Source organism: Cinclus cinclus, chromosome 7 (genome assembly GCF_963662255.1).
Source record: "Cinclus cinclus chromosome 7, bCinCin1.1, whole genome shotgun sequence".
Lineage (NCBI taxonomy): Eukaryota > Metazoa > Chordata > Aves > Passeriformes > Cinclidae > Cinclus > Cinclus cinclus.
In genome coordinates this window covers 11,380,271-11,398,761 of record NC_085052.1, presented here as the reverse complement: position 1 = coordinate 11,398,761, position 18,491 = coordinate 11,380,271, and the positions used below count along the sequence as shown (strand labels likewise).

The window sequence follows — 18,491 nt, the reverse complement described above, 5'->3', positions numbered from 1 at the left end:
ACGGGGCCCCCGCCGCCTTCCCGGAGCTGTCAGCGCTGTTCTGTGCGCGCCGGCTGCCACGCCGGCCCCTCTTCCCACTCCTTCAGGACAGCCCTTGAGCAGCAGGCAGCGATGTGCCCGGCCCGTTTCCTCCTCCGGCTCTCTCCTCGCTTCCCCCTGAGCCCGCCGGGCTGCACGGAGCCCCCATCCCGAGCCGGGCGCTCTGCAGCAGGCGCTGGCCGAGCTGGACAGGAACCTCCCCGCTGCCCAGTGCGGGCAGGGCCAGCTCCGCTCGCTCCTGCCGGGCTGGGAGACCCGCGGTAGGCGGGAGGAATTGCTGAGCCGTCCCCGCACCGGGCCTGGCGATGGGGAAGGGGGAGACCGCGGGGAGAGCCGTGTAGTTGGTGGATCCGTCCTTGGACGGCAAAGAATGGCTCATGCGGGAAGTAGGAGGGTGGGACGATTAGAAAATCGCTAATTATCGACACTTGTCAAAGGGAGCAGGAGAACGGGAGAAGGTCGACCGTGGGTTTGATCCAAAGAGAAGATGCCGACGTGTTGCTGCAATGAATGGGTCCGGAGGGACGTGACACTGGCACAGATGGCGATGACAAGGGTGACCCACGGGGACACCCCTCAGCCGCGGGAGGCGGCAGCAGCCTCCTCCCCTGCACAGCCTGCCATTACTCACACCTTGTCCGGAGGTTGAAGCTGCAAAGGCTTCTTGAGTTTTGCCAGTAGAAAACAGGTGTCCTGGCCAGGGGGAACGCATCCAAGCGACGGGAGCGGGAGCGCTGCGCTGTCGTGATCTAAAGAAATAGCATCCCCCTCGCTCTTTCTCCCGACACAGTCCCAAGATGCTGCTGCAGGGAGCTGCCTGCAGATACTGCCCTTTCTTCGTTATTGGCCCCACACAAATCCTGCTAGCCTCCCTTGCTGAACGGTGGCAAGGTTGCCGGGATCCCCACACACACGCGTGAGTTCCCAGGGCCGGGAGGCTGCGCTTGGGACGGGCACATCCACAGGCACGGAGCCCGCTCTGGAGGGATGCTGCTGGATGGCGGGGTCCGTGGGTACGCTGTTACACACGGAAGGCACCCAAGAGCCGCTCATCCCAGCTGCGTTCCCTTCTGCCCCTGTACCCGCGGCTGACATCCAGCCTTTGTGCGTACATGTACACGCACACACACGGGGCGAGGAGCACCCACACCGCCGTAAATACCGGTCTATGTGCATATACACCAGGAGAAACGGGGAATGACGGCTGCTTTATCTCGGCCAGGAGCACACATACCAAATCGGGAGAAAAGGCTGGGTGATGCTCCAGCTGATTCGGTGCAGCGCGGTGTCCCGCTCCCGCCCCCGGCCCCGCTCCCGGCCCCCGGCGGCGCGGCGCGGCGGGTGACTCGGCGGTGTAGATCAGCGGCGGCGGCGGCTTGGCAAGGCTCGGGGCTCCTCCCCCCGTGTGGTGGTACCCTCTCACTTGATCAAATCCTTGAACGTGAACAGTTTCACTGAAAAGCACTTTTGAAAAAAAAAAAAATCCAGCAACAGTGAGGAACAGAATCCAACTACCGGGGAGAGTTTTTTCTTTTTCTTTTTCCTTCTTTCCTCCCCCCCCCCCCTTTTTTTTTTTAATTTTTTTTTTCCTGGTCATCGTCTCAGAGGCTGAGAAAGAGGCAAGAGAAAAGCGAAGAAGAGAAAGAAGAGCGAGAGAAAGAGAAGCCTTTTGCAGATAATAAATATTATAATTAGAATCCGGCCCCTTTCTTCAAAAAAAAAAAAAAGCCCTAAACGCAACGCTTCATCCCCCCTCCCTCTGGAAGCCCCCCGACTCGCTCCGCAAAGGCATGGAGAAGGGGACCAACTGCTTTCCGACCTGCCACACCATTTTTCTCGCCTGGACATGGTTCTTACTTCTCTCTTGGTGTTTCACCGGCGCCGAAATAACTTGCAGATCCTGCTCATCTCCATCGCCCTCCTGGCCGTCCTCCTCGTCTCGCCTTAGGCAGGACCAGCGACAGCCGCCGCCGCCGCGAGGATTACGGAGCTGGCCGGGCGGCCGAGCGCGGGGCTCGCTCGGGGCGGCGGCCGCCGCGGAGCCGGAGCCGGAGCCGGTGCCGGTGCCGGTGCCGGGCGCGGAGCCGGGGGGCCAAGCGGGGCCGCGGGGAGCGGCGCTCGGCGCGGCGGGGGCGGGAGGCGGCGCGCCCGGGGGCCGGGGCCCGGCGGCACCGCGGACCCGCCGGAGCACCGAGGGGCGCCGGGCGCTGCCGGCCGGCGGGGTCCGGGGGGTGCCCGCGGCCGAGGGACAGCGCGGCGGCCGCGCTCAGCCCCGCGGGCCCCCGGAGGATGGGAGAGCGGCGCGGCTGCGAGGGGCCGAGGAGCCGAGGCTGAGCAGCACCACCTTCGCCCTTACCGGGGATGCGGCGCACAACCAAGCCATGGTGCACTGGTCCGGCCACAACAGCAGCGTGAGTACCGCCCCGGGACCGGACCCGACCCGACCCGACCCGGTCCGGCGGCGCTTGGCGGGGAGGGAGCCGGGACAGCGGCGGGACGGGGCCGGGTCTGCTGCTGCGGCCGGGGGTGCGGGGAGGAGAGGCGCGCTGGGCGGGCACCGTGCCCTTATCGCCAGCGGGAGCGGGACACGGAGCGATGGCCGCAGGAGAAAAGTTTTCCTGGGGAAAGGTGGAGGCGAGTGGGAGCTCGGTTCTGCGCCCGCCCCCGAAGCAGAGCCGCGATCCCCGGGCAGCGCCCCGAAGGGCCGGGCCGGTCCCAGCCCCGTTGCTCTGCGCTCCAGCGTGTCCCGGGTGCCGCTCCCCTGGGGACCCTCACTCTCAGTCTCTCCGGGTGTAATAAACACCGTGGCACGCTTCGCTGCCTTCCTGCCCGGGATGAATGATGTACAGGAGTGCTGGGAAAGCCCTCCAGTGCTCCGCTGTGAGATCCCAGAGAGATCCCATTAATTCATTAAGGGATGGAAAGCCCCTCAGCACGTCAAGGAGCTTTGAGAGGAGACACGTAGTGCAAGCAGAGTGAAAAGTTTGTAAAAAAGATCCATGGCATTTCATGCCTTTTCCCGAAGTCAGTAATGAAGAGTGAGGTGTCCCGGGAAGCCTATGGGATTGTGTGTGTGCATGTGGGATTGTGTGTAGGGGGCATGTCCCAAAAGCCCACACGTTGTTCCAGGATAGTGTAGGACCCTCCCTCACACCCGCTCTGCAACGCCCGGCAGATGGCTGTGGACAAAACTTCAAGTTTCTTTTGACTTGGTATCAGAAATACCATTTCTACTCTCACGTAGCCTGGGAACAGATGTAATTTAAAGGACGCTGGGAAACCTTTATGTCTGGTGACAATATTCTCATTATTCTGATTATTATAGCTTGTCACTGCCTTGAAAATGCCTCTTTTATAGTTTTGCCACTATTGGAAAATGAGTATAAAGCAATTAACACCATAAAACAGATTGGCTGCATTTTCAGATACATTCTTCATGGAACTTACTAGCCATGAAAAAGCAAATTGTCTACCTGCTTATCTATGTCTCTATCTGTGCATTAACTATCTTTTTTTTCCCTTTGACTGGATTTTTTTGTCTATTTATTGCTACTTAGGCAATAATTCTGACAGCAATGTAGATGTTACTTTGATTTAACCAATTTTTAAAGGCAGTTGTGTTTGCCAGACATGAATTTCACTCTCATTAAAGATGAAAGCAAACATTGGAAAGAAAACAGCTGTATGGTATATTTTATCACTACTCTTGTCTCTAGGACTATTTATTTTTAACATAACATGCCATGTAACGAAGAAAACAACCTATATGCTCTCTCTTTTGTTTCATTTTGATGCTGAATCAAAGGGTGTTGAGTAAAAGAAGTTAAAATGCCTCCCCCATGCCTTCCCAGCATGGATTTCCAATAGTTTTGAGTATTTCTGCTTAAAGTAGCAAAGCAAACTCATTCTGTAAGCATTTGCAGGAGAAAGAAAGGTTATTTTTTTGAAAGCACAGCTCGGAAAGCAGTTTTCACAAAATTCTCTCTCCTTGCATTCTTTTACAGAAACATGTTATATAAATAACTAGATTTCTTATTCTTTAGGTGGCTGAGAAGGGTAATGAAAGAAAATGTCTTGATTGTTCATGGCATGCCATTAGGATTTTGCACCTCAGGATGCCATTCATTGAAAGCTTCCAACTCAAAAGCATAAGCTAAAGCAAAAGATTGGTGTTTATTGCCAGTGTGGTGTTTGTAGGAAGGAGAAGGAAACATGCTAATAAATTCTAATGTTATCTTTTTGTGATATTCCTAATATGAGGTCTAGCATTCGGAGACTTTTCTTCTCTTGTCTTTTGCAGAAAGCATGCTGCATTTAGTAATTAATTGGATTTTTTTTTTAACTGTGTCAAGGGAAAGTTACGTGCTTGAACCTGGGTTCTTTCATTAACAGATAAGGCTGAATCCAATGCCTCTTTTTCTGCTGCAGCTCAGTTTTTTCCTAATTCTACTGTTGGGGTGTCCATGGCACAGGCACATGAAGCAATTTGTCCAAGGTCACTTGGGCAAACAGTGTAGCTTCTTTTCCCAGTCACATTGGTCCCAAACCCCACACCACGAAGCACAAATTTTCTTAGACCACAGGAGATGTAAAGCAGCAGGAAGGTGTATTGGAAATGGACAATAGATATTAACTGGTGTCATGTTTATGCTAGTTGACTTAGTAGAGTGGGTAGAATGTGTCTGTATGTTATTGTATTCAGGCTCCCAAAGCAGTAAAGAGGCAACCAGCTTGCTTTGACCAATTCTGTTACTAGAACAGACTTCAAAACCTCAGCTTTTGTCATTTATGTGTTACTAAAAACATGATCAAACAAGTTTTGTGCATTAGTGGTGTGGTATTCATAAAAACTAGATGAATTTGCAAAGAAGAGGAAGGAAGTAAATGGGGTTTTACTGGGACGTATAGAAGATCTGCAGACACTCCACAAAAGGGAGGTCTTTGCAGCTGCTGGATGTCTTGTTACCTAGAATGTTAAAACCTCTGCTTTTTAAATTATTGTTATTTTAAAAGCAAGTGTCTGTCCATCTATCCCCCCTTCCTCATACATCCCTCAGATCACAGTTTAACTTACTAAAACATAATCCCTTCCAGGCAACAAACTTTTGTTTTCTCTATTTGCAGATAGTGAGGTCAGGATTATGATAGAGGCAAAAGGCTGGTGAGATCAGGGGATTTGGGTTCTCTGCTTTGTCCTGCCCAGAGGCTTTTTCAGTGACCTTAGGAAAGACAATTAACCTCTCTGGATCTCCTCTTCCATGTTAAATAAAGATAGTACTACTTAGCTACCACAAAGTGGTGGTATGGAGCAGAATTCATTTCTGCTTTGTACAATGCCTGGGAATCTTGAAGTGAAAATTGTTAGGAAAATACAAAAATACTACTCTGTGTAGAAATGAGGATTGTGTTCTCTGTGCTCTTACGAAGGGAACTTGGCTTAATTCAGCGGGTCTGATATTGGAAAAAGCAGGCTTCTATTTGGGCTTCAAGTACCAATCTGCCCTAATAGAAGCATTTATTGAGCAAGGTCATGAAGCTCTTCAGGGACCTTGGAGAGATCAGATAAAATGTTTTCTTGCCAAGGCTTTTCTAAAGATAGGAGAATTTTTAGGTGAAAAATGCTATTATTCCCAAAAGAAATGCAAGCCATTTTTTTTTCCCAAAACCATTCCTCTCTGAACACATATGCTGTGTACAAATGTGCCATTCAGTGAGCTGTTGTACCCTCTACACTTGTTTACCCTCTCTAAGATGTTTATGTTAGTGCGTGAAATTTTTCCTTGTTCTGCTCATCAGATGCTCTCTCCAGTCTTCTTGTGAAGATGATTTGATTCCTCATATGATCTTTTCCTCCTTCCTCTCCCTGATTTCTAGGATAAGGACCTACAAAAAAAGGTAGAGGAGGTAGAGGAGGTAAAAAAAAAAGGTAGCAGGAGAGGGCATTTGTTAAGGCATCTGTACATTGCAGGTTGCTGCAGCCAGGCCAAGTTCCTATATGATCCTAGGGACTGGATTTTTCATACTGTATGAAAAATGTCAGCAGTGCATTTTTTTTTTTTTTTAATCTCACTGTAGTAGAAGAGCACAGAAGATAAACCAGTGGAAGTCTGGTGTGCTTCTATGACACAGCTGCTGCTTGTGCAAACCATGCAATTGCATTGATGCTTACAGCATGATCCTGGCCCAGAAAACTGGGGAAGGCAGGATGAGAGCTGGTGAGACACTGGACTGGGGCCTGGTTTTGTCTTGGCAGCCATGCTGCACTGTTTTGTCCAGTCAGTCTGTGGCTGTCATTTCTAGAGTTAATGTGGTTTCAAGATTCACTCCAAGATTTGGAATATGAGGTGCATTTGGGACAAGATAATAATGCTGCAGGTCGCTTACAGACATTGGAAGTAGAGTTAGAGAGAAGATGCAGCTTATCTTTTTGGTTGAAGAAGGATTAATATATGTTAAAATCCCCAACATATGCCATATTGGACATTAGGAAAAGTTTCTTCTCAAAGGAAGTGCTGCAGCAAGGTACCTAAAAGTCTTTGGAGATTTTCAAGACTCATGTAAGGATGATGATCTAATAGGAACCACTCTGCTCTGAATGAGTTTTCTTTACCTCCTACTACCACCGATCCTTTTAGTTTGCCCTGTGCAAGCTCTGGGGGCTGGCAGTGACAAGCAGGTTGTGCAGGTTCTCACAGTGAAGCCTGTGTCTTCCGGGAATGATTCCTCTGAATGCTTTTTGGCAGTGTTCTGGTGTGATCTGCTAATGTACTGGTGGTTGGATGCTGAGACATTACTCACTCCCATGGAGCATTACAAGCTGGGGAGGCCAGTGGGATCACTCTGTGCCAGGTAGTTTTTCATTAAGATGCCTTGCAATGCAGTGTGTGATGGGCGATATTTGCAGTTCCAGATAGACTGTTGTGCTTGGAAAGGGAGGAAGGGGAATCTTTAGGCAGGCAAAGCTGCCTGCTATTTTGTTGTCATAGTTGTCAGCCATGGGTAACTGCTCCAAAAGTCCAGCTGGATTACAGTTTAAAATGCTTACTCCTAGAATGGAAAAGGTGACAGAGCAACCACATTAATTGTACTGCCTTTGGTAGGTATTTTAATTTCTGTTCTAGACTGTTTTGTTCTCACATGGCTTTTGAGTATGGCCTCGTTGGCATTGAAGGTAGGCCAACTCTGGCAAAATGTCTTCATGCATTTCTACTTTACCATTATTAATGAAGCTTGCTACTAAAGTCCTTCTCTAGGACTTTGCCAATCCATTTTAAATTAATGTTTAAATAGAAGATTGGAAATAAAAATGAGCATGGCAACTACTTTTGTGGTTGTGTTGAGTTAGTAGATCAGGGAGAAGGCGTCTGGAAAATACTTTTTGTGCTGTTTCTCTCCAGACTGGTTTCATTGCAAAGTCAGTTTGATGTTTGGACCTGGGTATTGTTTGTGGATCCCAGGAAACTGGTCTGTTCCCTGGGCAATTTCCCTGCCTGGCACAGCAAACTGTTTTTGTAGTTCCAAGCTCAGTAACAGAACTGCTCCTGTCTGAGGTGTCAGCAGTTTCTCTTCAGACCTCAGTACTCAGACTCTGCCATGATCAGGGATGATGCCCTAGGACTTGTGGCTAAGCTTTCAGGGTGGATTAAATGAAAATTGGAACAGCTACGGGATTCTTTATTTTTTTTTTTTTCATAATGGAAAACATTCATCCAATTAGATGATGAAGTCTTTTGAAGAGGGGTTTGAGCAGATAATTTATGTTAGGCAGGAGAGATTTTTCTCAAGAGGGAGGTGAGATGAAACAATTTTTTCTTGAAGACAAGGCTGTAGGAAGATGAAACTTTCTGAGAGTTTCCAAATTTACAGCTGCATTTGTGGTAGAGATTTTAGAAAACATAGGAGAACAGTGTTGTCTAATGGGAAAAGCACGGGCTAAGGGCAAAGATCTTTAGTGTTACTTGCGCTAAAGAATACTGGAGACCAGTCTTGCAAACAGTCAAGAATTTACTCAAGTCATACTGTAGTATCATGCTCCTTGAGCTCCCTGGATGTCTGTAGGTAGAACAGAGAGTAGTACATGTTTAGTCAGCACTCTCACACAATTCCACATTCATACCAGAATTGAGGGCCAGGCCTGAGCTCATGGCTGGGGCTGCTTCGAGGACATTGCAAGGGACCTGTCATTTATGGAGTTAATGCTTGGGTTTGGCTGGGCTCTGGCCAAGTTTATCTTCCGTTGAGAATCTATGTTTGAAGGTGTTGCATCCAACCTGCCTCAGTCAAGACAGTAAATTAAGTGACATGTTCCTTGTGAAACATTGAATGCTATAATTGCAGAAATCCCCCAAAGCAGCAAAGTATTTGTTTGGATCCTCAGTTTAAATTGATGTAGGATTGATCTAGGCTATTTTACTGTAGTGGAGAATTCAACCTGCAGGATCCTACAGCAGCAGAAAGTAAGATTGAGGAATGAATACAGAGGTGAGGAAACATGGAGCAGTACAGCAAGGCGACCTGTGTGTCCTTTATGTTTTCTGAATTACAGCCAGAGGACTGTGGGCAGATGAGTTTTTTTCTCTCTTGTGCAGAGCCTTTCACTGTCTCTTGTTTGGTTCTGAGAGTTTGCTACTCTGGAAGTTTGACCCACTCTGTAAGCCCTGTTGGAGACTGCTCTGGTGACATAGTTGGTGGAGCCTAACAGGAATTTTATGCTGAAATATCCCTTAGCTGGAATATACTTTGCTGCAGTCACACATCTGCATACAAGCTTCCCGGTTTGCCTAAACTCTCTGTAGGAATCCCAGGCAACAAATTTCCAAATCCTAAATTTTCCTAATGGTCAGAGAGAATTGCATCATTGTTGTTAATATTTCCTCTACATAAGAAGGAGAGCATGGAAGTATTTCCTTTCCTGCCTTTACGGGGTGTTGTTATGAGACTGAGGGAAGTGAAGAAAATTTGCTGCATATTTGTAGAACGTGGCTGCGTGAGTGTAAACATATTTGATAAATCATCTGCCATGGAAACTTTAGGGTCAATTTCCAGCCTTCATAACCAACGGAGTCGCAGCATGCAATAAAAATAAGAAAAGACCGATGCTGAGTGATCAAATCTCTCTTTTGTTCCTCCCTCTCAGTGCCGAAGGAGACCTGATGGCTCTCCCACTGAAACGAGTGCCAAAGCCCTTACAACGAGACTGTCACGGTGTTGCTTCCCCTTCGCATTCCAACATGCGACACAGTCGCCGTCCCGGCAGCTCTGCAGAGCACGACAGGGCCTGCGTGCCCCGAACAGCATCATCCTGGGCTCGGAGGAGCTGCAGAGCGATGTGGTCCCCGGGCGCAGGCGGGGAAAGGCGCGGTGCCGGGCGCTAGAGGGAGCGTGGGCATCTGAGAAAGGCAGGGAATGCTGCTGGAGCCCGGGACTGCGTGCTGGCAAGGCAGAGGCTGCTGAAATATTGATGTGGGAACCCGCTCGGAGTCCTTGCTCTGGGAGACTCCCGCTGCCGGGGGTTCCCCGTGACAGAGCCAGAAGAGTCCTACCAGACACTCGGTCGTGGTGAAGCGCTCTGCCCTCCCCTGCAGCTGATGCAGTCTCCCTTTGTACTGTCTCTAATCGCTGCCGGGTTTTTTTCTGCAGATGGGATTCCCTCTGCCGGGGTCTCTAATCTGCTCCGTCGGCTCCAGCCTGAGCCCTGTAAAACCTCCAGCATGGTTTTAGGACCATTGTTGTCTGCTGTTCCAATCGCTTTACCTGCTTGGCTTTGCAGATCAAGCCATTCCAAATGGCTTGATGAAATTAAACTGCATTTCAAATTACAGTTCCTTTTGAGCTGGATAAGATGCAGCACGATGAAACTGTGGGAGCCATGAATTTGGGGTTTCATTGGAAGAATGCAGACAGGAGAGGAATCATATCTGTCTGATCAGGGGAGTGGGAACTGACTGTGAAGTATGTGGATTGTTTGGAATAATCTAGGATGATAGCACATGTAGGTTTGTGTGACTGTTTGTGCAATCTTACATGGGATAATGTAGAAGCATGCAAAGTCCAAGGGTCTTGTAAGATTCTGGGGTCATTAAGGTGGCCTTCCCCTTTGTGTTCCACTTCACAGCCAAAGGGGAAAGTCTTTGCCCAGCACCAGGTGCAGGTGAAGTACTCCTGAGTGAGACAGGGCAAATGAATTTTCCTTCTGCCCTCTTGGTGGGGCCTGGTTGGGTTTCCTCAAGGCAGTCTTCTGCCAGGTGGAGGGCTGGATGAGTGTGTGAGGGGTAATGTCCTTGTTCTGTCACCCACAGTGTCTTTCAGGTTTTATTCCCAGCCAGCAAATTGTTGTTAGTACTTGACTCTACAGTGGGAACATGGATGGGAATGCAGATGGGTGTCTGGGGCCGGGGCCTGGCACTTCTGGACAGATAGACCAGCTCTCTGAACTTGCATAAACTTTGTGTTTGCAGTGGGGGCAGGGTTTTTGCTTCTGTTTGGCCAAAAGCCCCAGTGCAAGATACAAGACTGGGGAGCCTGCATGTGAAGAAGCACTGTCAGCTCATGCTTGCTGTGTGGTGGGATAGGCAGACATGCAGACCTGCCTGCTGGGCTCTGAAAAACACATTTGCACCTGGCCTGAATAGAGGTTTGCCTGTGAGACAGTGAGATTGCAAACCAGTGTGATAGCCATGCTACTTGAGAGAACTGGTATTTCAGAAGAAAGAATCTTTGTTCAGGTGTACTTTGGCAACTATTGGAGCAACACCAGGACAAAGCCCCATCCAGTCACAGTGTCCATATCAGGTGTCACAGAGATATAATAGAGATTGTTCAGCTGTCTATGGTCAGACTTCATGGGTAGCTGAGCCTTTAACAGAAGGGCTTTCAGAAAAGTGTGGGATATGGAATACAGCAGAAAAAGATGTGGCCAGGGCATCCCATCAGATTATGATTTCTGCTGAGTGTTTTTGAGGCCCTGCCCCAGTAGCCATGCTGAACACTTTATCTGGTCTGTGAGAGCTGTCTGCTCTCTGAAGGACCAGGAAATGAGCAACATGCCTGCTCATTTTATTAAGCAACAGAAGTTTGCAATCACTTAAACGTGTGCCCTTCCAGGACTCTTCTCTCTCTGTTTGCTATCATCTCTCATGATCATGATCCCTCATGGTCATGATCCCTCATTCTGCTGCCTATTTGGAGGGGTGAAGAGTGGCACAAGGTGTACTTGTCTGGCATTGCATGTGTGCTGAAGAGCTCACTGTGATTGATGCATCAATCAGCTGGAGCCCTGCCAGCTGTGAAAGTGGACACTATTATGGTTCAGGCCAGATATTATTTTGTGGCTTGCTTTTTCACTCAGTTCGACTTAGAGGAGTTCTGCACCTCTGTCACCTTTTATAAACCCTGTTGAATTCAGTTCAAATTGGTCCAAAGATCCCAAAGTTATCCCTCCAGTGCTAGCCCACACATAGCATGGTCTGTTGATCCAAAGCAGAAACGGTTTCTTTTTCCACACACCTAAACCACAGCTACAGCATCAGTGCTGAGGAGTCCTTAATTTTCTTAATTAAGTGTTCATATTGTTTTTTGCTACCCTGCCTGGAAACTCCATTCCTTTAATCAAAAGGCAGTACTGCTGGTAGTGTGGCATTGTCAGTTTGCTTATACAGCACCCCTTTGTGGCAGGCTCAATGCTACCTGCCTTTCGCTTTAATTAATTTCAGATTATCTGCAATACTTGTTCCACCTCACATACTGCAAGTAACAAAGCATTCCTTCCTTAGTTGCACTGAGGTCTTGTTCTTATGGCTCTCAGCTTTCTGTGGCTTTTAAAAAAAAATATTTATTTGTGCTTCCTGTAGTGCTCCAGGAAACAGGCAATAAACCGATTTGGGGAAATGGAGAAACAACTCACAGAAAGGGGAAATAGACAGGTCTAAGACTGCATCTTCTGTAGAAGAGGAGATTCTTATTTTCTTTCCCAAAGACAAAGTTTAAAAGTCATGAAAATCACTGACTAGTGGATGCTGTTCTCAGACTGAGGCTGGAATGAGCCAGAGTTCTCCTCATGTGCTCATCTTGGAGGAGACAAGGGTGAGAGGGGAGAGATGATCCATGGAACTGTCAGGACACAGGAGTGAGTCAATATGTGTGTGAAAGTGTTCTGTTCCACAGCTCATGGGGAAACATGTGGTCTAATGCTTTGCTTTCTTACTTAAGGGGGTTGACTGTAACATTTATTGCCCTTGGTACCTAACAGGTTTAACAAAACAAAGCTTGCTGTCACCTGTGTTTGTCAAAATCAGCTGCATGGGAACACCTCAGAGTAGAATGGGAAGGCACAGAGTGGAGCTTCCTGGGCTATTTTACATCTTTTAAAATCCCATTTTAATCACTATGTGGTTTAAAAAAATGTTTTTGAAATGTAGGGAATGCTATGCCTCTGTTTATATGTGTGTAAGGATATGTGACCTGATAGCTATAGAACTATGTATATAATTAGAAAAACCTAAGTACTGTGTAGCCAGGGATGATTTGGGGCCACAATCTGATTTTTCCTGCTTTTCCTCTGTTCCCTCTCTACATCCCCCCTGTAACTTGTGGGCTCTGATGCTATTCTATTACATGGTACTGCAGGTCCCTTCCTCTTTCCTTTGCTGTGGCCTTTGTGCAGTGGCAGTGACTTGGACAGCCTTTGGTATGAATCAGGTTTAAGGTTTTTCTGTGCCAGTCAGTTAGAATTGGCAGTTTAGTTACACACCAGGTTCCTTAGGCTGGACATGATTGTTGGTGTGCTGAATTTGGAGCTCTCTTAAAGCACTTGTCCTCCCTAGATTCAGTTCTGCTCTACTCTCATCTGGAGATCTCACTGATCAGGAGATGGGAGGGAATAGTAGCAAGGTGGAAAAGAGCTGGCAATTAGTTGGGGTCTGTCCTTTCAACCTTTTCTGTCTTGAGCTTTTTTTTTTTTTAAAAAAAAAAAAAAAAGTTGTAGGGTTTTAAGAGAGAAGTAGAAAACTGTGTTTAATGATAAACATTTGGATCCGGGGAGGCTTTCTCCCCACCCAGCTGTGTGTAAAGCACCTTGACAAATTTTGTGTCTTTAGAGGATGATATATATACACCATACAGAAGGCAGAACCTTGCCTCTTGCTTTTGCATGCATATATGGAATTTGAATTCCCTGAAGAGGAGGCAGCATGGGCATTCCCTGCCAGCTAATTCCTAGAGACCATAGATGATCAGTTGTGATGGAGCAGATGTGGCCTTCTCTGTTGTTTCTGACTTTTTGACACCAGCCTCTGCCAGTCCCTGGGGTGGCACACTGCTCAGTTTTGTGCTTGCTTTCTCCCTCCTGAATGGGGTTTTGCTCCTGTGATAGTTCCCCATGGTGAATTTTTCTTAACAGTGCCGGCTACGAGGAATCTGGTATCTTTTTCAGGTTCATTCTTTATTTAAATTCTCTGCCTCCAGAGGCACACTTGTGACCAACTTGTCCTAATGCATTTTCCTTGGGCATTCTTCTGCTATGGTAGCTCCTGCCCAGGGCACAGAATAACAGAATGAGCCTAATAGCTGGAATTAGCACCAGAAGGGAAAAAAAAACCAGTCCCCTGAGCAAGGCATGCCCAGCCACTGGGAACTTAAATAGTGTTTTGATGATGTACTGCTTTGTGCCTAAGTCCTGCTGAGGGAGAAGGGAGGAAAGTGATTACTCGAAGTCAGGGGATCTGACTCCCAGGAGACTGGGGCACGATCAGTTTTGGTTAGACATGCCATAGCTGAATGATACTTGGAGTTGTCTCAGACAAGAACTGGGCAGAGAAAGGCTGTCAGGAGCCTGCTCCTTGTTCAGGCTGAATGGATCATTCTCACCTGCCAGGGTGCATAAATTGCTGTCGTGCAAGCTAAAGCTTTAGACCACTGACTGAATGGTCTGTCCTGCCATTAAGGGAAGGGAGAGGAAGGATGTCAGTAAATGCTTATTAGTGTTTCAAGGGGTACTGTTCAGCGATGTTAGTGTTCTAAAATCCACTCTGTTTTATGGTGATTTTTTGCTGGTGTTGCTTCAGTAGAGCTTGATTTCTGCTAATGTGGGCAGGACCGTAATGTGAATATTTCTGTATGCAGCCTTAGTTTTGCCAGTGTGGGTCTTTAAGTGCCTTTATGTATCTTCTTTAGATGTGCCCTTGACTTTTCTTTTTAAAAGGTTTTTTTTTTTTTTTTTTTTTTTTTTTGTCTTGTATTTTTTTCTATTGTCCTGAACTTGGGACAGTGAAAATGAGTTATCTGATTGTGGAGAACATGACTAAGTCTGTGATTTAAGGGAGGAAGACTCAGGTATTGCCATACTATGGGCAAATATCTTTCTTTCTTTCTTGCGCTGATGAGAAGTTTGGATGTTCAAGACCACTAGCCTGTGCTTTAGCAATAAAAAGAGTGATGTTAATTGCCTACCAGTGATTTGGACACTTGAGGGTGAGAATTGCCAAGCTGGAACTTGGAATATTCAAAGTAAAAATCTCAGTGTTAAACTATATCCTAAATTCTGTTGGGCTTGTTCTGGGAGAAGACTGGTATCCCTTCCTGGTGCACCTAGTGTCTCTCAAAGTCTTCTGTGCCACTGTGGGCTCTCAGTTTGCTGCTTAGCTAAATATCTTCACTGCTTCTGGGGGGTAACTGCTTTGTGGAGTCACAAACACCTGCCTGAATGAAACTTGGAGGGAGGGAACCATTTGTAATAAACTAGCAAACCAGACTTTCAAACACTGTGCCATGCTATAGTCTTGAGCTGGGGTTGCCAGCCTCCCCTGTGCTTGTTGTAGAAACAACTCTTATGAGGAATTTTTTTTTTTTTTTTTGGCTGGGTAGACAAATAGTACATAGACTTGGCCAGACAGACCAAGTACTGTGGGTGATGTCTTTGCCAGACTGGAAATGGTGTCCTTGATTCTTCACTTCTGCTTGGAGTAACTTGTCACTGGAACCCTTTGGTTTGTCTTTTGTTCTCTCTCTTTAATAAAACTGCTGTGCTTGGTTTAAATCCTTGCTGTTGCAATAAAATCTTGCCTTGGTAAGGACCTTAGCTTGATGAAGCAGGAGCTCCTGTCAGAGCAGCAAGTTTTATTTCAAGGGCATATTTTTCATCTTTGTGATGCTGAGTAGGACAGCAGTAATACCTTGAAAGTCAGTGCTGATACACTGATGAAATATCAGTAAGATGAAAATTAGACCCATGTGCCTTCCCCTTTTCTGGGAGCTGGCAGGCTTGGACAGGATGGAATTTGAAGCCTCTTCCATCTTTCTGTGCTTCTACCTGTGTTTCATAACAGACAGCAACCAGAAAAGCATTAACACTGTGATAAATAACCAAGTGTCAGAAGCCTTCAGGCTGCCTGGTGAAGTAGAGGTGTCTCTTGGAGGGGTTGAGCAATCCAGGAATGCAGTCCCTTAGAAGTAGCTTTGAGTGATGATGAGGGCTTCACTTGCAAAGTTCCACCAAGCAGTGTCCAAACAGCACATCAAACAAAAATGAGGTTTCTTAACTGCCTTGGTAGAAACCATCCTGGCTTGTGGTATGGCATGTTCTGCTGCTTTGCTTATTGCCTGAGCTCTGAATCAGTTTCCCAAATTCCACTGTTGGCTGTGACCTCTCTAGCCCTGCTGTGCTGGTCCTTCACTGGTCTTGGGTTGAGGTTCTGCTCTAGATCAGGTCCTGCTGGCTGTCTGAGGCAGGAGTGCTTTACAGGGCCTTGATGAAAGCTGAGAGAAATAATCTGGGTTTTGGCTCGGGAATTAAGGCTCCTTAGCACTCAAGGATGAATGACTTCAAGCACAAACAGGCAGTGCAGTAAAGGTGGTGTATTAATTAGAGCAAGTTCCCATTAACTCTTCTCCTTGACAAGTTAAATATCTCTAGCTGTTCTTGTCCACTGTCATATAAGGTCTGACTCAAAGCCAGTGAATTCTTTGCATTTCTATTGACTTTAGTGGGGTTTGGACATGTGCCCAGGATCATAAGATCAGATGTGCTGGACAAGACCAAAAGTCCATCTATTCCCAATGTCACACTGCTCAGTAGCACAGCTGTATCTGGCAGTGAATTGTGTCTGGCATCTCTCTGGAATCAAGAACATGTGGTACAGAGGGCTCTGTAAATAACTGACTGCTTGCCTAGGTGTTTTCAAGAGTGTCTGGGCTGGCTAATAGAAGGAAAATAATTTGGGTTTAATCCCTAACTCCCATCACCACCCTGACAGGTCTTCCCAGGTTTTGACTTGGACCAAGCACGGACTTGCATAATGATTTAAAAAAGACAAACAAACACAACCACAACCAACCAACAAAATAAAAATCACACCTCTCTAATTTTTAGGGAATTGTTTAAAGAATTTTTAAAATGAAAATGCAAATAGAGGGATCAAAAGGTTAAAACAAAATATTTGCTATATAGTTATGAAAGCAAACTCAGCACAATTTAGAAGCTACAAGATATGCTGGCCTTATTAAATTGCTATTTTACTGTAGGAAGTCACGCTTGAAGATACTGCTCCCTGTGATGTTTTTCTGCTATGCTCTCTTGGTATAAAGTCAGTGGAAAGAAGGTTGCAGTGTTTATGTGCTCTTGTTGGGGGAAAGCAGTGAGCTCTGTGGATAAAAATAGAGATTATGGTATCTGATGCAGGGCCTGCTTGTAAGGTCATGTTGTTTTGTTTTAATTACAGGAATTACCTTGCTGACGTCAGCTTGTAAGTCAGCAGGGTGGATGCTCACACACTGTTCTGGAGGTGGCCAGAAAATGGCAGGTAGTTTAGAGAGTGGTTTTTTTTTTTGTTTTGTTTGTTAGGTTTTTGATATTCTTTTAAAGAAGTTTTTAAAGTGAAAACTTCAAATCGAAATATGTTTGATTTTATTGTTTGTTTATTTGTGTGGGTTTCCTTAGTTTTTTGTTGTAATTTTTAAAATTTTTAATATGGGTTTCTTAGCATTTTTTTGCTAATAATGCCAGTTGATAGAAACTAAAATCAAACTCCCTCTTCATCCTGGTTTAGAAACTCACCAATTTATGGCTGGGTAGATTGGGTGTGTTTGAGAATGGAGGGGGAGTTACACTTTGGATCTAAATTACTTGGTCTCATTTTTGAGATACAAAACAAAACTTCAGGGGGAAAAAGAAGTAGCATTTGACAGCAGAAAGGTGCAGCTGAAAGGGAGTCATGAGTGCCTCAGGGGGCAAATGGGGTAGAGATTTCATGTGTACCACTCCTGCAGGATGGACAAATACGTGGGAACTCAGCCTTTGTGCTTTACTTTAACCACTGACAAGTTGTTTCCCTCTGTGCCTCAGTTTTCCCACCTGTGAGAGGCAACTGACCTCCTTTGCAAAGCCCTTGGGAAGGACTAGTGGGAAGCACTGGATAAACACTGTTATCTATAGCTATTTTTAGTTATATAAATCTATCTATCTATCTATATATATGGATATATATATCTATAGCTGAGGTCTGGACCAATGTGCCTTTTTTGCTCCTTCCCACAGGGGATCAGATATTAGCCACTGTTCAAGGCAGGCAATAAATGCAAACAGTTCTACTATATTTTTTCAATCTTAATTTTCTTGGGTGGCAAAAACAGTGTAACAAAGTTATGAGACCTGTGGCCTGTTTGAATGTGACCCCATCTGTCTGCAGCAGGTTGTAGTCTAAGAGCTGCTATGTAGATGTTCGAGTTGAATTCAATTTGTGGTTTGCTTTTTGAAATATAATTTCATTTCTAAGTGTGGAAAGTGTACTGAGATTTGTCCTGGTGCTGGGAGGAGAGTTCTAGTCTGATTATTTAAAATGAATTAGTTTTGATGAAATATTTAGCCTTTAAACAACACATTTAATGCAGTGAATTACATTTTATTTATTAATGGCTGTTGCAATGAGATTTGGAGAGAAATTCTGCTAAAATGCACTGTTGTGATACTGCCAAATATAGTAATGACTATAATATTTTGTTGAATTATTAATATCCACTGTGCCTACAGAGCTACATAAGCATCAGATTTCAAAATTGCTTTTATCTCAAGACTGATATTTCATCATTGTTTTGCTCTTTTTTTTTGTGGCTTTTTTTCAAACAATTAAAAAAATAGTTAAAATGATAAAATGAAAGCAGGAAGGGCAGTCAGGTGTTGCCACTGTTTAACTCTTTTTTCATTATCAAAGCACCCCAGGAAATGTATCAAAGATTATTTTGTTCTGCCAGTGCCTGGTCTGTTTGCAAAGAGAGATTCCTTGTACGGAAAGACTGAGTGAAAAGGAGAGGTGTGTGTGAAAGCCAGGCTGAGGGCTGGGGGACATCACTGCTGCCTTGGCAAAACAGCCTCGTCCACTGCCACCTCCTCTGCTGCTGTGCACGTACATCCCTCAGAGGTTATTGACAAAGAAAAATAGGCAGAGCACTATTAATCTCTGTGG

General features: G+C 46.1%; 1 protein-coding gene across 1 annotated transcript in view; it reads left to right on the top strand.

Moving 5' to 3' along the window:
* Window positions 1–1,198: 1,198 nt before the first annotated feature.
* The window catches only part of SORCS3 (sortilin related VPS10 domain containing receptor 3), a 263,700-nt gene continuing 246,407 nt past the window's right edge, over window positions 1,199–18,491 (top strand). The window contains exon 1 of the mRNA XM_062496294.1: window positions 1,199–2,450. Within this exon, the coding sequence (XP_062352278.1) occupies window positions 1,830–2,450 (621 nt within the window). The 5' untranslated portion in view covers window positions 1,199–1,829. The remainder of the gene's footprint in view (window positions 2,451–18,491) is intronic.